Source organism: Hylobates moloch, unplaced genomic scaffold (assembly GCF_009828535.3).
Source record: "Hylobates moloch isolate HMO894 unplaced genomic scaffold, HMol_V3 SCAFFOLD_8, whole genome shotgun sequence".
Lineage (NCBI taxonomy): Eukaryota > Metazoa > Chordata > Mammalia > Primates > Hylobatidae > Hylobates > Hylobates moloch.
In genome coordinates, this window is record NW_026652283.1 from 37,272,318 (window position 1) to 37,289,155 (window position 16,838).

A 16,838-nucleotide genomic window follows, 5' to 3' on the forward strand; every position below is an offset into this window, starting at 1 on the left:
GGGTATTCTGAGGCACTGACTACTCCCAGATCATGCAGCTCGCGTAAGATGTTTGAATATCTGTGCTGTATTAGAGGTAAGAGTGTTGCAAAACACAAGTTACGGGTCTAGCCTCATGAACTTGCAAGCGGGTTGGGGACAAAAGGCTGAGTGCTGCACAGTGGCTGAAAGCACAGAAATTGTCAACAGCCCCCATATAGAGCCCCAGGTTTCAGAGGGAGAGGATTCCGGGCTCCTAGGATCCACTTGAAGACAGGGGCGTGACCTGGGGAAAAGCTTCGACTGCTCCAACAGGACGGCACTTTCTTTTAATGCTTTATTTAACCAACTAATAAATGCCAAGAAAAATCATGACTGGCCTGTCATCCCAGCACTTTGGGAGGCCGAGGTGGGTGAATCACCTGAGGTCAGGAGTTCAAGACCAGCCTGGCCAACATGGTGAAACCCCATCTCTACTAAAAATGCAAAAATTAGCCAGGTGTGGTGGTGCATGCCTGTAATCCCAGCTACTGGGGAGGCTGAGGTAGGAGAACTGCTTGAATCTGGGAGGTGGAGCTTGCAGTGATCACACCACTGCACTCCAGCCTGGGCAACAGAGCAAGACTCTATCTCAAAAAAAAAAGAAAAAGAAAAATCATGATTGCCAGTGTTCCCAGGATTCAGCTCCCCATTTAAGAGCAAAACTCCAACTAAAAAATATATATATATATATATATGTCCTTCAGTGGGTTGTAGCTGAGATAAACAAGATGGAGAAAAGAGGCCCAGAGGAAAAGGGAAGCCTCCCTTTTTAACTACAAAGCCAGTAAGTGGTCGGGTCTTGTGGTTCCTTCCCAAATCCTTTGAAGCTATTCCCGATGCACCAACCTCACCAAGGCCTTATCGCCTTCCACCCAGCTATTCTGTGCAGTCTGGCCTGTACCCAGCTCCACTGTTCTGTTGCCTGAGCTGCCAATGGCTTCCACTGTGCAGGCCAACTCGTTTTTCATCTGGCCACTCTCTGGAGTGCCCTCCGCTCCACAGAGCCTGTCTGCTATGGCTGTGTTTGGGCTGCAACGCTGCCCCCACCTCCACCCGTCAACTGAGCAAACCTGTGCCCTTAGCTTGGAGGACACTCCTTGGCAGATTCAAGCCCTCCCTTTTCTAAACTTACTTCATTCACCCTCACTCAGGACGGGACATGTGCTGGCTCCTATTCATGTGGCATTGACTATGCGCTTCTAGGCCAGAGGTTCTAAAGCGAGGCCCAGGACCAGCGCATCAGCATCTCCTGGGAAGCTGTTAGAAAGGCAAATTCTTATGTCCTCCCCCTTCCCCAGCCCTACTGAATTAGAAACCCAGCAACCTGTTTGAAGAAGCCTCTCGTGCTGAGGTTGGAGACTGCTGCAGAGTGAGTAAGGCTCCGCCGGGCCTGAGTTCTCCTCTGTCGCCATCTGTGTAGATTAAATTACTTCATCTCACTATGCCTCAGCTCTCTATCTGTAAAAACAGCCACTGCTGCCCTCCTGCAGCAGGGTTTTGTGCCCAGGGCCCTGGAGGGAGCATGAGCTCAGTGGTCCTTCCCTCCTCCCTGCCTTGGGAGTGCTAGGCTGTGCACCAGCCCTCCCAAGCCACATGCCCAGCAAAGTGCTCTGTGAACTAGGTACAGTCAACACATTTGGGGGCATGTGGCCAACTTCTACTAGTTGGGAACCCCAAAGGGAAGATGAGTGGTCAAAATTTCTAAAGCCATACCCTGGACTTTAGGACACTCTGTGTCCCCCCAGCTTGGTCACAGGTGGACATGATCATTTTTGTGTTAACAAAATATATGGGAAGAAGGGACATCAACCCTCCTCCCTTAAAGCCAGCAGGGGTACTGGGGTGGTGCACTCCCACCCACCAGTGGCAGGCAGGGCTTGCATGTGCTGATGCCAGGCCTAAAACTTCCTTGCCAGAGGCCATGACCTCACAGGGCTGCCCAGCGGGTGGGAGCTGTGCATAGGTCCGAGATGTAGCGTGAAGCAGCACACCCAACAGACAGAGTGCACAGTTAAATACCATGTTTAATCATCCCACAATGGACAGTAGTGCAGTAGTAGAAATTGTAAGTGTCTCTTTAAAAAGTCGCTCCCCCAAAGTTTCCATTCCCCAACACTCAGATAACCATGGTGGAACAGAGCCAAGGCGAGGGGGACTCAGGAAGTCTTGGTTCCAAGGAGCTGAAAGTCTTTCCAAGTCAAAGTTGCCTTGTGAGCAGCCAAGAGCCCAATGAGTTGATGCATACGCGCTCACTCTAACACGCACACATGCAAGGGACACAGAAAACACACAGATGGAGGGACAGAGAGGGGACCACGGTGGGGCTGTCGCACACATGCGCTCTCATGCCACAACATTCCAGTCCATCTGGGGCTATCTCCTCTGGGGACAGGGAGCGGTGGCCTGAGCCCCGAAGCAGCAGGTGCCGGTCAGATGGAGAGGAGGGAGGCCGTCTGTCCAGCCTGGCTGCTCTGACAAGGGCCCTGGCAGCGAGAGAGGCCACCCGCCATCCCTGACACAGTCAATCCTCCCTAATCTCGGGCCGGATGGGAGAAGGGAGTGGGGCTCCAGTGTTAAGGGGGGCCAGATATCATTTATATGCTATCATCTCGGCATCTGTGGCAAGGGGAGGGGTGCCACTTCCTCTTTGCCTAGCGAGAGGGTGTACTCTACCCCAGAGAAGGAAACGCCATGCCCACAGTGCTTGGTTTTGCACTCAGGTGTGCGGGCAGCACAGCAGGCCTCGCCCTGCAGCACTCCAGGCACAGTGACCCTGCCCACCAGGGAGCTGCAGAGGCCAGGAGCTGGCCCTCGGGGGAGGGGAGGAGTTTGCAAAAAAAGGAGGCCCTGAGGTGAGGATATCTGGGGGCCCACCAGACAGGTTTAAAGAGGAAACCTCTTCATTCACAGCTTCGTTCAGGGATTCCTGGAGGACGTCTCTGGATTCAAGTCCCAGGGGTTCTGGTTGGGGCTGTCAGGGTGAAATGACCAGCAGATGCTGGGACAGCAGCTGCCCACAGACTCGGGAGGTAGGAGGACTGGCCAGGCAGTGTGTTGGGCCCTGCCCTGAGGAGACAGACCAGGTGGCTACAGGATCTCCTCCCGCGGGCTCCTGGCCTTCAGAGGGGTCTGCCCGTTGGGTACAGAGCCATTCTGACCATGCAGGAGTTTGCCCTTCTCTCGGTCTGGCCATGTAAAGATGGCGTCGTCACTGTCCAGCTCTGACTCGGAGTGCATCAGGCTGCTACTTAGCACCAGGCCTTTCTGTTTGATGCCTGCAGGGAAAACAAGGAACCCAGCATCAGGAGACTGGCCTCCAGGCTGCAGCCACCCCCGACACCTTACCCCAGCCTGAGGAGCCAAGGAACAGGGCAAGTCACAGGCTCCTCTCCAGGCTGGGAGGTGCAGATGGGAAGGAAGCTTCCCTAGTCCTTCTCCCGGGCCCAACTGGCTGGAACAGTCCACCAAGGGGTGTCACAGAGTATGGATGAGAGCACACCTGGGGTCTCCTGCTGGTTCTTCATCTCCAGTATCCACGAGCTTTGGTTCTGGAAACAGGCCCCCGCCGAATTTTTGTGTTTTTATAGAGACGGCGTACAGGCTGGGACTCTGACCTCTCCAAAGTGCTGGGATTACAGGCTTGAGCCACCGCGCCCGGCTGACATTCTCTTTTCTTTACCTTTCAAATTTGGAATATTTTATCATCTCCCTCTATGGGTGGAGTGACATGGTAGGCAGGAAAGCACAAAGAACTCAGGCTCTGGAGAATGAGCTTTTAGCTGCATCCTAGGTCAGCAGGGCCACTGAGTCCTGGCACAGCAGGAGTGTGCCATTTCAGTCCATGTAGACATTTGCTCTGTGGGCTCCTGTTTGCTCTGGCTTCACTGGATGCTAGCGTGGCAGAGCAGGTGCATGCTCGGAGAGGTCTCTCCTGCTGGGAGAGCCTGATTGAAATGGGGACTCTCAGAAGCAGTCCCAAGCAGCCAAATCACAGAACACACAAAGCAAGAACTGTAGGAAGCACCTGGGGTCGAAGAAGACACCTGCGATTCTGCAAGCCATGGCAGTCCCTTCACTACTTATCCCTATAGATGCCGAGAGGCCACAGACATGAAATGTGGTCTGATAAGAAGAGCTCCAACAGCAAAGATGGCTGCCCTCTGGCTACTGCAAAAACTCCTGCCCAGGCCCAGGAGCTAACCTCCCTCCTTTCTAAAAAACATAACCAGGCCAGGCGCGGTGGCTCACGCTTGTAATCCCAGCACTTTGGGAGGCCGAGGCGGGCGGATCACGAGGTCAGGAGATCGAGATCACGGTGAAATCCCGTCTCTACTAAAAATACAAAAAATTAGCCGGGCATGGTGGCGGGCACCTGTAGTCCCAGCTACTCGGAGAGGCTGAGGCAGGAGAATGGCGTGAACCCGGCAGGCGGAGCTTGCAGTGAGCCGAGATTGCGCCACTGCACTCCAGCCTGAGTGACAGAGCGAGACTCCGTCTCAAAAAAAAACCAAAAAAACATAACCAGTCAGGTGAGGGGTGGACATCTTAGGGAGAGGGGAGAGCCCTCTCCAGCACCACAATCTCATCATCCAATAATCATTCTCCCTTCTCCGGGAAGAAAGATCCAGATCTCCCTCACATTACTGAAAGTGTCTTGAGAGGATTCCCAGCCATTCAGCCCTTCCTAGCCACACCTGACTTAAGGCTGGGAGTGCCCCGAGGTCTCCAGGATGAGCGCATCCAGACCCTGATGCACCTGCCATTCAGGAACACATGCGCCCCGAGGACCTTGCGCATGTGCAGCTGTGCCTGTGCCACATGCTCTGGGGCTTGGGCAGGGAGCGTCCTCACCCGCGTCGGTGTCAGGTTACAGTTCTGGGTCTTGACTGAACCTCTCCTACTGAGTCTTCGGGCAGCAGAGCAGCAGGGCCACAGAAGAACACTGACCGTTGGGACATCTCTAGTGTGGTGGGGACAGTGGAAAAGGCCCAGGGAAGGGCCCAGGTCCTCCAAAGGCCCTCGCTCGCCCCTTGAAATACCCACCCGTTCACAGCTGCCTCCTTCCCAAAGCCCCTCTGGCTATAGCAGTGAGGACAGGAGCCTAGGTTCAACCTAATATACTTCAATAGAAAGGTTTAGAAAAAAAATTAATAGAATAGAAAACAAAAACAAAAACAAAAAAACAACAACAACAAGAGAAAACAAAGCCATAGCTGCTGAATGTAAAGGGGGCCTCCTGAGGGGGGCAGCTCTACACTTAACCAGGTGGCACTGCTCTCCTTCCTCAGTTACTGCTCATCCTCAGCCTAAACTGGCTCCTGGCAAATGGTCCGTCCAGGCTCCTGAGCACACACATCCTCTTTCCCCGCCATAGGCCCACTCAATTTACCCTTCTTCCAGCTAAACTTCTTCAGTTCCATACCTGACACCATATGGTCTTGAATCTCATTCTCCTCGTCCTCCTAGTGACTCTACTCTAGGCTGGACCTGCTAACCCACTGAGCCCAGAACAAGAACCAGTTCGTCCGGCCTGCTCAGACCCATACCGAACCTGAGCAGGCTCTCCCAGCTCCCTTCGGTAGACACTGCCCACAAGAGACCAGTCCTGCTGCCCTCACCTGGTTGCATATTGTTGGTTTTGGCCACCTAGATGCCACTGGAACACCCTGTGGCTCTCCCCTCTCCCTAAGATGTCCGCTGTGCTGAGCTCAGGCTCCCATCCAATCTCGCCTCTGCAGCGTGGCACTTCTCCGGGCCATCACCCCTTGTTTCTCCCCTCCTGCCTCAGAAGAGGCATCTGAACTCCATGCTCCCTTTCTCTCCTCTCTTCCCTTCTCCCTCCTTCCTCCTCAGTCAGGAAGCGCCTCTCCAACGCACCACTCCTCTACCCGCATTCGACATTGCCACCCACAGATCTGTTCATGAGCCCTTCCCCGAGGAAGAGGAGGCCCTTACCCTCTGCCTGCCATCCTGCTTCTCTAGCTTTCACTGCTCAGCTTCTAAAAGGATTTTTAAATATTCAGGGCCTTCATCTCCTCACTTCTCTTCCGAAATCACCTGCGCTTTCACTTCCACTGTCAACCCCCACTCTACCGCAGCTCTCTGCTGGGCCAGGAGCTTCTCTGGTGCTATCAATTCTGATTCTTCGGCCTCTGCAGCAGCAAACACTGATGGCTGCCCCCTAATGAATCCCCTCCTCCCTCCTGGATGGTCCTTCTTGGGGTCCTCAACCCTAGGCCTCTTCTTTTGTCCCTCAATGTACCCCCATAAGGGATGTGACCCTTTGTGGTGCTGATCCTCACCAGCAGATGGGAGATTCCTATTTCTACAGTTCCAGGTCTGACTCTTCTGCTGAGTTCCATTTAATTCATCTTCTCTTACCCAGTCACTGCATCAGAGGTTCTGATTCTGTCAACAGCACTATCATTCTCCATCTCTCGGTTGGAAGTCGGCCCTGACCTTGCCAGGCCTAGCTATAACCCACTGACACCACACCGTGTGAACCACTGTCAGCTCCTCCTTGGACCAAAAATCTCCTTGCTGGTCTCCCCACTTGTAGCCACTCCCCTTCAATTATTATATGCTGTCACCAGACTGATTTTCCTAAACCAGCATATCTAAGACTTTGCTCCCCAGCATCACCAGGAGAAATGCTTAACTCTGCAGGCTGGTAGTCAAACTTTCACAATTTGGGCCTTGTCAATCTTTCCCTCTCATTTCCTCAACTCCACTCATAACTGTCTTGAACCAAACACTTGATCTCCTCCAACATTTCTTCTCCAGTCTCTCCCATCTCAGGGACACCACCACCACCCAACCCTCAGTGCTGAAGCTGTGAGCCATCCTTCCTTTCTCCCTTCTCCCACACTCCTCGGCCAGCAGACCACTAACCTCATCAAGTTTTCCTCAAAAATGTATCCAGAATCTATCTGCCTCTTAACCCCAAGGACATTCTATCTAACTTCCTTTCAGCTAGCCTTTCCCCCTCCAACCCCTGCATCTGTCAGCCACGGTTATCTTTTTTTCTTTTTTTGAGACAGAGTCTCGCTTTATTGCCCAGGTTGGAGTGGTCTCGGCTCACTGAAACCTCCACACCCCCAGGTTCTAGCAATTCTCCTGCCTCGGCCTCCCGAGTAGCTGGGATTACAGGCACCCACCACCACGCCCAGCTACACAGTTGTCTTTTTAAAATATAAATCAAGACTGAGTGCCATGGCTCACACCTATAATCCCAGCAATTTAGGAGGCCAAGGCAGGCAGATCACTTAAGCCCAGGAGTTCAAGAACAGCCTAGGCAACAGGACAAAACCCGTCTCTACCAAAAATACAAAAAAAAAAAAAAAACCTGGGGATGGTGGCGCATGCCTGTGGTCCCAGCTACTTAGGAAGCTGAGGCGGAAGGATCACCTGAGCCCCGGAGGTCAAGACTGCAGTGGGCCTTGATCGCACCACTGCACTCCTGCCTGGGTGGTAAGAGCGAGACTCTGTCTCAAATAATAATAATAATAAATGTAAACCAAATCCCACCATTCATCCCCTTAACAAGCTATCAGTGGCTCCCCATTGTGCTCAAGAGGAGTCCTCAGCAGGGCCCCTGCTCATCCATTAAGCCTTGGGTCACTCACCCCTTACTCCGTGGGAAGGTGAACCTGTCCAGCATGTCACCTTCTTCTACCTCCTCAAATGCTCTCTGCCCCTTCCAGCAGCTGGGTCTGCACCAGTTTTGTTCCTTTGCCTGGAATGCTATTTCCTGCAGCTTTATCTGGCTAGCTCCCACTTATCCAGGTCTCAGCTTAAGTGTTTTTCTTCATAAAGGCCTTTTATAAGCATATTTTATGTACTTGCGAGTTTGCTTAATGTCTGTCTGACATAAGCTACACAAGAGTGGAGTGTGTCCATTTGATTCACCACAATATAAGCAGTGTCTGGCACAGGGCCTGGCACACAGTGGTCCCGCTCCATACCCAAAGATGAATGAGACACAGCCCCTGCCCTCAGGGATTTCACTGATGGGTGGGGAGACAGGCAAACATAACTAATCATGAGACGGCGAGAGAAGTGCCGACCCAGGCATGTGGGAGAAAGGTGAGCACAACTTGAGGAGGTTAAGGGAGGGATAAGAAAGAGCTTTCTAGGGCTGGGTATGGTGGCACATGCCTGTAGTCCCAGCTGCTTTGGGAGGCTGAAGCAGGAGGACCACTTGAGCCCAGGAGTTGGAGGTTGCAGTGAGCTATGACTATACCACTGCACTCCAGCCTGGGTGACAGAGCAAGACCTTGTCTCCACATTTTAAAAGAAGAAAGAGATTACTGGATGAACCAGCAGAACTTTTTTAGAAAAGAGGCAGATCAGCAAAGAGAAAGATTCTAGAAAAGCAAACTGATGTAAGCTCACAAAGGCCACATCTACCAGACCAAAAGTTCTAGCTTTTTGTGCTAGAAATAGTAAGTCATTGAAGAATGTCAAGGGGTGAAAAACATGATCAGAGTAACATGATAAAAACCTTGGCTGCAGTGTGAGGGGTGGGTTTTGCACATTTCACCTCCAGACCCTCATTCTCAATATTCCTGGGTGAAATGCTCCGCCCACCCTCACTGCTCTGGTTTCCTGGGCTCATTTCAAGCCCCACCACCTCCAATCTCCACCTTGACAGTGTTGGTGGATTGAGCTCTTGGTGCAGAGTCCAGACTGCTGTGAGCCTGTTCTTTTCTGCTACTGTGTGTCTTTTCTCCATCACTAGACTGAGGGCACAGCCTGTGTCTGATGACTCCCTATACCCCACAGCCTCTCCCTAACACAAAGCTTAAGCATGAAAGGTGTTTAAGAAATGCTTTATATAAAAATAGTTCTACTTGCAGAGTGTTTAGCAATCGCTTTATAGAGTCTAGCTCTCATAAACCAGTGATACCTGTCCCATAGCATCCATGATGAGTGAAACCCTCACCAGGTGACCCAGCCCAGCCGAGGAAGGAAGGCCCACTACCTGCCCTGATCTCCCAGTGCCATCACTCAAAGTCATCTTAGTGTTTGTGCAAGGAAATGCCCTTCTATCTGCCCTAAGACACTGACAGAAGCTGAGGACTTGCCAAATAATAAAGATAGGAAGACAGGAGAACAAGGCTGGCTGAAAGGTGGTCAGCTGGCAGACACGGGCCTGGGTCTCATCTCTGCCCATAAAGGACAGACTGGTCAGCAGTAAGAGTCAAGTCCAAGGTCCCTGACCCTGACTATCCGGGGCAGTTGGAAAAGCGGAACTCCAGGTGGGAAACATGAGGAGAATGCCCAGGCAAAGGAAAACAAGAGGCCCTGCACCCCCGCCAAGCAGAAGTAGCATGTGAAGTGGGTCCTGGAGGCATTTTGTTCAGTGCAGCTCAGGGCAAATCTGACCCTCAGTCTTCATCAGGCAAAAGGGAACAAAATGCTTTGCAAGCACAGTGGGCTGTTAGTGACACACTCAGGAGGGGCTAGTGACAGTGGCCTTCCACAGAGAGTGCACAGACCTAGAAGCTCTGGCGCCAGGGCCCCTACCTGCTCGGGAGGTTGGCTTCAGCTCCAGGCTTTCCTGATCTGTGGCATCCAGGATCTTGTACTTGCTTTTCCTCTTGGGTTTTCCTTTTTGCCTAAAAAACACAACCCCCACCCTTGCTGAGGAAAGAGGTTCTCTAGGAGGATGAGGATGAGAGCCAGATGTGCATGCAGGGCCCTATTTTGGTGGGGCACCTACTGGGAGGGGTATCCTCTCCTCATTTCTCAGCCAGGAAAGGTGGCAACTGTGATTTGTTCCTCAAATGTTCCTCAGCAATTCTGGAGAAGGGCAAGGGAGCTATGATCACCTTGGCACGGACTCACCATCCCATGTGGGCAATGAACGACAGATTGGTTAAAAACATAAAGAAAACAAAATCCTCTGCTTGAAGGGTGTGAGAGGAGAGAGGCATTACACTAGCAAAGTTAGTAATGGTGGTTGTCTTAGACTGGTGGGAATTTTTTAAAATTCCTTTAGTTCTAAGTTTTATAAGAGGTTATACTGAAAGTTGAATCTCAGCTCTGTCACCATTAACTGGTCCTCAGACAGTGATGTACGTTTCCTGAGCCTAAATTTTTTTATCAGTAAAATGGGAAAAGGTTATGTGTATTAAAAACGATATTACCTATAAAAATATTATGGCACACAGTATACACAGAAATAATATTATTAATAATGAAAACATAAAATAAATGTAACCATTCCATCTTAGAAGACTCAATAGGAAGACTCAAATGAAAAAACACAGGACGCCTGAGCCTGGCTAGCCTAAGTGCATACCTGTGTGGAAACATGCACACTCACGAATCCCAACTAGAAAGGAAGGCAGAATTAAAAACTCGCGGGCTATGCTGGTGAGGCTACGGTGTGGTGCACTAAAGAAAACGCACCTTACAGATGTGATCCAGGTCTGTACCCCTGGCCCTCACACTCACCTCCCCGCCTTGCCCTGCTCCCGCTCAGCCATGTTTCCCAGGTTCCAAATCACTGCAGTGGCTGCCACTCACTGAAGGAGTGTGCCTCTGCCCTCAGGAGAGTCTCAGGATGAGCAAAGCTGCCCATGCATGCCTTAGGTGGGTCAGAACTCTCTAATGCTGACTGAGGACCCAGCCCAGTCCTTCCACGTGGAAGGTGCCAAATACCTCTCTGAGGAACGAATGTATGACAAGAAGCCCGAATGAATTTCAAAGGAAAATCCATCTTACCTCTTACAACAACAGATCACAGTCCAAGACAGGATTCCCAAGGCAACAACAATGACAAAGGTAGCAATGATAACATATAACACGCTCCACTCTGCCAAGAAAATCAAAATGGTGAGGGCTGTGGAGGGAGAGGCTGGGAGGGAGGTCTGGGCTGCTCCCAGCTTGGGCAGGTGTGGCTTCACTCTGGACACAAGAATGCCCCAGGCTCCCCAGGAAGGTGAGACCTTGGAGTTAAGGGCAGCTGAAGCTTTAAACCTTTTGAAATGTCCCTGCTTTCCAGTCCCTGCTCCAGGCAAGCCCTGAGACCCTGCAGCAGTGGTGCAGGCTGGAAAGAGCTTTAAGAGGGAAACGAGGGCTTCCATTAGGCTACAGCATGGAGGCACTCCAAAAGACAGGAGGCTTTTCAGCTGGTGGGATTTAGGCTGTAACAGGCACTGGATCTGAGTTAAGCCTGGTTCTCCTTCCACAACTGCTTCAAGGCTTTCCTCTAACCTTGAGCAAGTGTGGAGGAAGGAAGTAAAAGTCCTCTGCAAACAGAAAATACACAAAGTTCTTCTCCTTGCCTGCTCATCTGCTTCAGAAACACCAACACCCACCCACTCAGCGCAGAACCACATTCAGCGCCAAACAGGCTGGCACTGTGCCACACAGAAAACTCACCACAGTTGCTGTCTCCATCCCTCAGCTGCACCTTGATGAAATTCTCCATCCAAAAAGGGTCACAGATACAGCGTTTGGTGAACGAGTCACAGTGGCCATGGTCGGAACAGTTCAGCTGACATGCTGGGAGTGGCAGCAAAGGGAAGAAAGTCAACAGGAGTCAGCCAGGGGTGACAAGCAGCACCTAGAGCCCATGAGGGCACCAAAGCACCCCAGATTAATGCTATGTGTCCTCGAGACCCACCTTGGGCATGGTGCCTGCCTTTCTCATCTCGACTGGACAAAACTAGAGCAGTCAGAAGGCCACTAGAAAGACACTCCCAGCCTGTCTTCACTTGTTGTTTGTCTATATCAGCAATTCTTAATCTTTTATGTCCCACACATCCCCTTCTCAGAATTGCAAAAATAAAATACCTATAGTACTTCAAAAGGAAGGCAATCATTATATTAAACGTTTTTGAAATATTTAAGAAGACAGGCTGGGCATGGTAGCTCACGCCTATAATCCCAGCACTTTGGGAAGCCGAGGCGGGCAGATCACTTGAAGTCAGGAGTTCGAGACCAGCCTGGACAACATGGCGAAACCCCATCTCTACTAAAAATATAAAAATCAGCTGGGCGTGGTGGTGCATGCCTGTAATCCCAGCTATTTGGGAGGCTGAGGCAGAAGAATCACTTGAACCCGGGAGGCGGAGGTTGCAGTGAGCTGAGATCACACCACTGCACTGCAGCCTGGGCGACAGAGCAAGACTCTGTCTCAAAATAAATAAATAAATAAGCATTAAATAACAAGAGCTAGAAGTGGGTTTAAGAACTATCACAATTTTGAAGTAGTGATAAGTAAAAATGACATCACGTAATGTGATAGGAAATCATTTGCGATTTCTATTGCCTCAAAGCCACAGGTTCTGTTGATGCTACTGTAGTTTGTTGCCTACATTGATCATTGAAGGAAACAGTGAGTTTCAGCCAGAGGTTAGTGAAAACAAAGATGTAATTTTTCCCCACTCAAGCTCACAGCCTTCTGAACCCGATCTCAGGGGCCCACGGGCCCCAAGTTAAGAACCAAGTTAAGTGATGAATCAGGACTCTTTCATGGTAATAGTAGTGCAAGAAAATGATTATCTCCATCTTCCCAGAGAAAAGGAGATGAAGGCCAAGGACAGAAAGGACCAACGGGTGAGCTGCAGGCACTGGGTAGGCTCTTGCTCCCAACTTCCCAGAATTACTCACTGACAGTGTTGATTTCCAGGGCTCTGAATATCAAAAAGTCTGCCTTTTGCTTCCGCAGCTCACTCTTGAGCATCGCTGCCACCTCATGGCCTTTGAAGATCTGGTGGGGAGGCTCGTTTTGAACAAAAAATACCATTTTGGTGCTGCAGAGACATGCAACAGTACTAATGAGCTGAAGCGGTCCATACCTGCAGCAACAGCTACCATTTACTAAGTACCTTCTGTTTGCGACAGACACTGTGCTAAGTATTACATGCATTCTGTCGCTACAAGCCAGTGAGAAAGGTATTATCAGGGTCATCTCCATTTTACAGAGAACAACACTGGGGCTTTCTAAGAGGGGTTAAGTAACTTGCCCAAGGTCACACAGTTGATTATGGCAGAGCCAGATCCCAACCCTGTTATGTCTGACTACAAAGTCTGTTCTTTTTAAAATGCCCTAAGCTGCCCCAGCTAACAAAAGAACCCATTCCTCCAGCAAGAAGACCCATACCCTCCATCTAACTGGAGGATGACAAATGGGGATTTCGTATGGCTACATCCCTGCTGTCTGCCTTTTTCCAGCTAAGACTGCTGGGTTTGTGACTGGTTTACTTGAAAGACAAACTACAATGCTTTGTTAATGTAAATTGCTGGACAGCATCAAAGATTATCCATAGGTCACAACATAGCCAAAACAATTATGATGACAACAAAAAGACCTTATACTGTAGTATGGCTGCTATGAAATTACTCCATGCCCAGAATCTGTTTGCTGACTGTCAATTTCTGTCCAAGATAGGCCACATGTGAACTCACATCTGGGTAGTACCAAGTCTGTTCTATGCCTTAGCCTTAATTTTTAGTAGCCTGCCCCTTGAGCTCCATGTGAGTTTTACAATTAGAACCTTCTAAATCAGTCGGTCACACTGGTTTACAGGTGTGACCAACATATTGATCCCCTCAGCATGCAGTGTGGCTGGGTGGAACCCGGGTATCCTAGAGGCCCTGGACCAGTTGCTTCCAGTACAAGCAGCCTTCTCTGTTTATCCCAAGGTGCCCTATAAATGGTATCATTTTCTAGGCATGCATGACATAAAAGTCTGAGAAGTACTGCCATAGACTTTCTAAAAGCTGGCTGCACAATAGGATTAACAATGTGGCATTATCAATTCCAGAAACAAACAAAAGAAACCTTTGCCATGAAGGATGTGTGGTCCGTTGCCCATTATCTTCTCCCAGTTACCTAATTCATGCTTACAGTTTCAATTTCGGTCTATATATCAATAACCCTCAGATCTTTATCTCCCTTCCTCACATCTCTCCTGAGTGACCAGTCTATATCTGCAAATACTTGTGTGAATATCTACCCCAGAGCTTCAACAGATACCTCAAATCCAACAAGTCTCAAAATCAACTCATAACCATTAATTGAACACTATGTGTGAGGGACTATACAAACATTAACTTATTTAATCCTCATAACAATCCTATAAATAGGTACTAGTATTTTCACAGATAGTAAAACAGGTTCAGAGAGGTGAAGTAACTTTCCCACAGAGCTAACACAAGTGGGGCAGGGCTCAGAAGCTGGGTCTAATATAAGGGCCATGTTCTTTCCCACTGTAAAATACTATTTTCTTCCAACCACATGTTCTTCCTGAATTCCTTAACTGAGTCAACCCAGTCCAAGCCAGAAGCTCAGGGAAACCCAGAAGCTTCTCTCTTGCTCATGCTCCATATGCAGTTCTGGTGAATCTGAGCAACCCTGTCAACAGTGCTCCTACCAGCACTCTTGCTAACATCTTTCCACTGCTTGCCAGCCAATTCCCGCCAACTTGGATCAATCAAGCAGCCATTTGCCCTGTTCCTACTCCCAGGCTGCTGAGTATACTTATCCCTAATAGTGCTGTCTCTGACCTAGTGAGCCCTGACTGTAGATTAAATTCACCTGGGGAGCTTTTCCATTCCAGATACCCAGGCCCCACTCCAGACCAACTGAACTATAATCTCTGGGGCTAAGGCTTGGGCAATGCTATATTCAGACAACCTCCACAAGATTCTATCATGTGGCTGGAGTTGGGAACCACTGCTCTCACCTCATGTTTCCAACTTGGCTGGTCCCTCAGATCTGCCTCCATTTATAACCCATCCCCTATCTCCACCACCTCCTTTTCCTCTCAGTCTATACAAATGCTCACAAATTTCTTATTTTAAAAAGATGTTCATGTTCCACAAGGACCACAATGAAAAAAAATTTTTTAAGATATTCTTTCAATCCTACCTCCCATATTATTTTCAGCACCAACTTCCTCAAAAAGGTGTTATACTGACCATCTCTGTATCCTCAAACCATGAAATCTGTCCTCTGCCCCCCAACATCTAAGTAAAATGCTCTCACTATAGTTGTGCTGATCTACTAATCACAAACCCATAGGCCTACTTTGTGTTTTCAACACACCTCCATCCCTGCAGCATCTGAATCCTTTGGAAGCACCCCTTTTGCAGATCACCCCTTAACTTCCAGCAGACCACTCTCATTTGGTTTTCCTCCCAATTGATTGCTGTTTCTTAGTTTCTTTTGCTACCTCTTCTTTCTCTGCCTCCTCCTTAAATAATGATGCCCTTCAGAGTTGTGTCCTCATCCATCTTAGCTCTCTCCTAGTGAGACTCACCCGTTGTCGTGGCTTTGGCTCCTGCCTGTATGCAGTAACTCCTATCTCGGGCTCTTCCTTCCACAAGTTCCAGCCTTTACTTGTGGCTATCTGACAGAACATCTCCTGACGCAGTCCGTAAGACACCCCAAATTCAATCATCCAAACTGGTTCAGCCTGCCTTCCCAATCTCAGTTAATGACCTGAATCATCTATCCAGACATCCAAACCGAAAGCCTCACATTTGATATCTCACTCACCTTCACTCCTAAAGGGCCAAGTCCTGTTGAATTACCACTGAATTTCTTTTAATTTCTTCTCCTCTTCTTCCACTATCTTGATTCAAGTTTCATTACCTTTTTACTGGACTAGTCCAGAAGCTTCCTGATTGGTCTCCCAGCCTTTGGTCTCTGCCTGTTTTAGATTAGCTTCCACACTACTGATCTTTCTTTTAAAAAAAATCAAGTTATGGTATTTCCTTGCTTTTAAAAACAAAACAAAAACTTCACACACATAAAACAAACCAACTTGGATCTGCCTACCCAAACTATTAAAACTAAGATCCTCAGCCTGCATATAACTGTTCTCAATCTCCACTGCCAGTCTTGTCTTCTACCACATCTTGGGGCCACTAAGCTTGAACCAAGTGACTTCTTCTGGAAGAAACGGTGTACTTTCATACCATAGGGCCATTGCTCAATGCTGTTCCCCTGTTCTGAATTTCCTCCCCGTCCTCCCATGCTTGGTCAATACAAGTTTCCTTTTCCCTTTTTTTTTTTTCCTTGAGACAGTCTCACTCTGTCTTCCAGGCTGGAGTGCAGTGGTGTGATCAGAGCTCACTGCAGCCTCAAACCCCTGGGCTCAAGTAACTCTCCTGCCTCAGCTTCCCAAATAGCTTGGACTACAGGCACACTGCACTGCATCTGGCTAATTTTTAAATCTTCTGTAGAGGTGGGGTCTTGTTATGTTGCCCAGGTTGAAGTTTTCTTTCTTCTAGAAAAATCTTTGGATTACCCCTACCCCAACTCTCCTAGAAGAATTCATTGTCCTTTCCATAGTGTTCCACAATGCCGCTTCTTGAATCAAACCCACCCTGTATTAATGTTCTATATTTACTTATCTCCTCTACTAGACTGTGGTTGTCAAAATAGTGGACCTCCTATACCCTGGAGCCCTGCTGAAGTGTCTAGTACAGTGCATGTCACCTGCACTAGAAGACAGAAGTCTACTGAAGAAAAGGCATCATGAGTGTTTCTGGTCAGAAAGCCCACCCTTCTCTATCTAACCACACTATTTCTCAGCTTATTCAAGAAGCCCGGGGGCCCCTGGTCTTTCCTTTGCTCCCCCCATTCATTGCCCAGCTACCTCTGCTCCGTGTACGGCTGAATCTTTTGCACAATGATGTCGGAATCCAGCACCCCCAGGAGGACCCCAATCTGGCGGATGAACATCCCCTTCAGCCTCTCAGTTAGCTGACTGACGTTGATATCCAAGATGATCTCCACCAGGTTGTTTTTCCTGGGATCTGGAAAGCATGTGGATCAGTCATGGCTTTAGAAG

At 49.3% G+C, this 16,838-nt stretch overlaps 1 protein-coding gene across 5 annotated transcripts in view; it reads right to left on the reverse strand.

Moving 5' to 3' along the window:
• Window positions 1-2,027: 2,027 nt before the first annotated feature.
• Window positions 2,028-16,838, reverse strand: part of KIAA0319L (KIAA0319 like) — a 124,710-nt gene continuing 109,899 nt past the window's right edge. For 4 of the 5 annotated variants that reach the window (XM_032160221.2, XM_032160220.2, XM_032160222.2 and 1 more), the window contains exons 16-21: window positions 16,644-16,803; window positions 12,646-12,788; window positions 11,413-11,535; window positions 10,753-10,843; window positions 9,550-9,641; window positions 2,028-3,296 (exon numbers count right to left, since the gene is read on the reverse strand). In XM_032160221.2, coding sequence (XP_032016112.1) covers window positions 3,109-3,296; window positions 9,550-9,641; window positions 10,753-10,843; window positions 11,413-11,535; window positions 12,646-12,788; window positions 16,644-16,803 — 797 coding nt within the window. In that variant the 3' untranslated portion in view covers window positions 2,028-3,108. The remainder of the gene's footprint in view (window positions 3,297-9,549; window positions 9,642-10,752; window positions 10,844-11,412; window positions 11,536-12,645; window positions 12,789-16,643; window positions 16,804-16,838) is intronic. The other variant, XM_058443410.1, reaches the window with a different exon arrangement.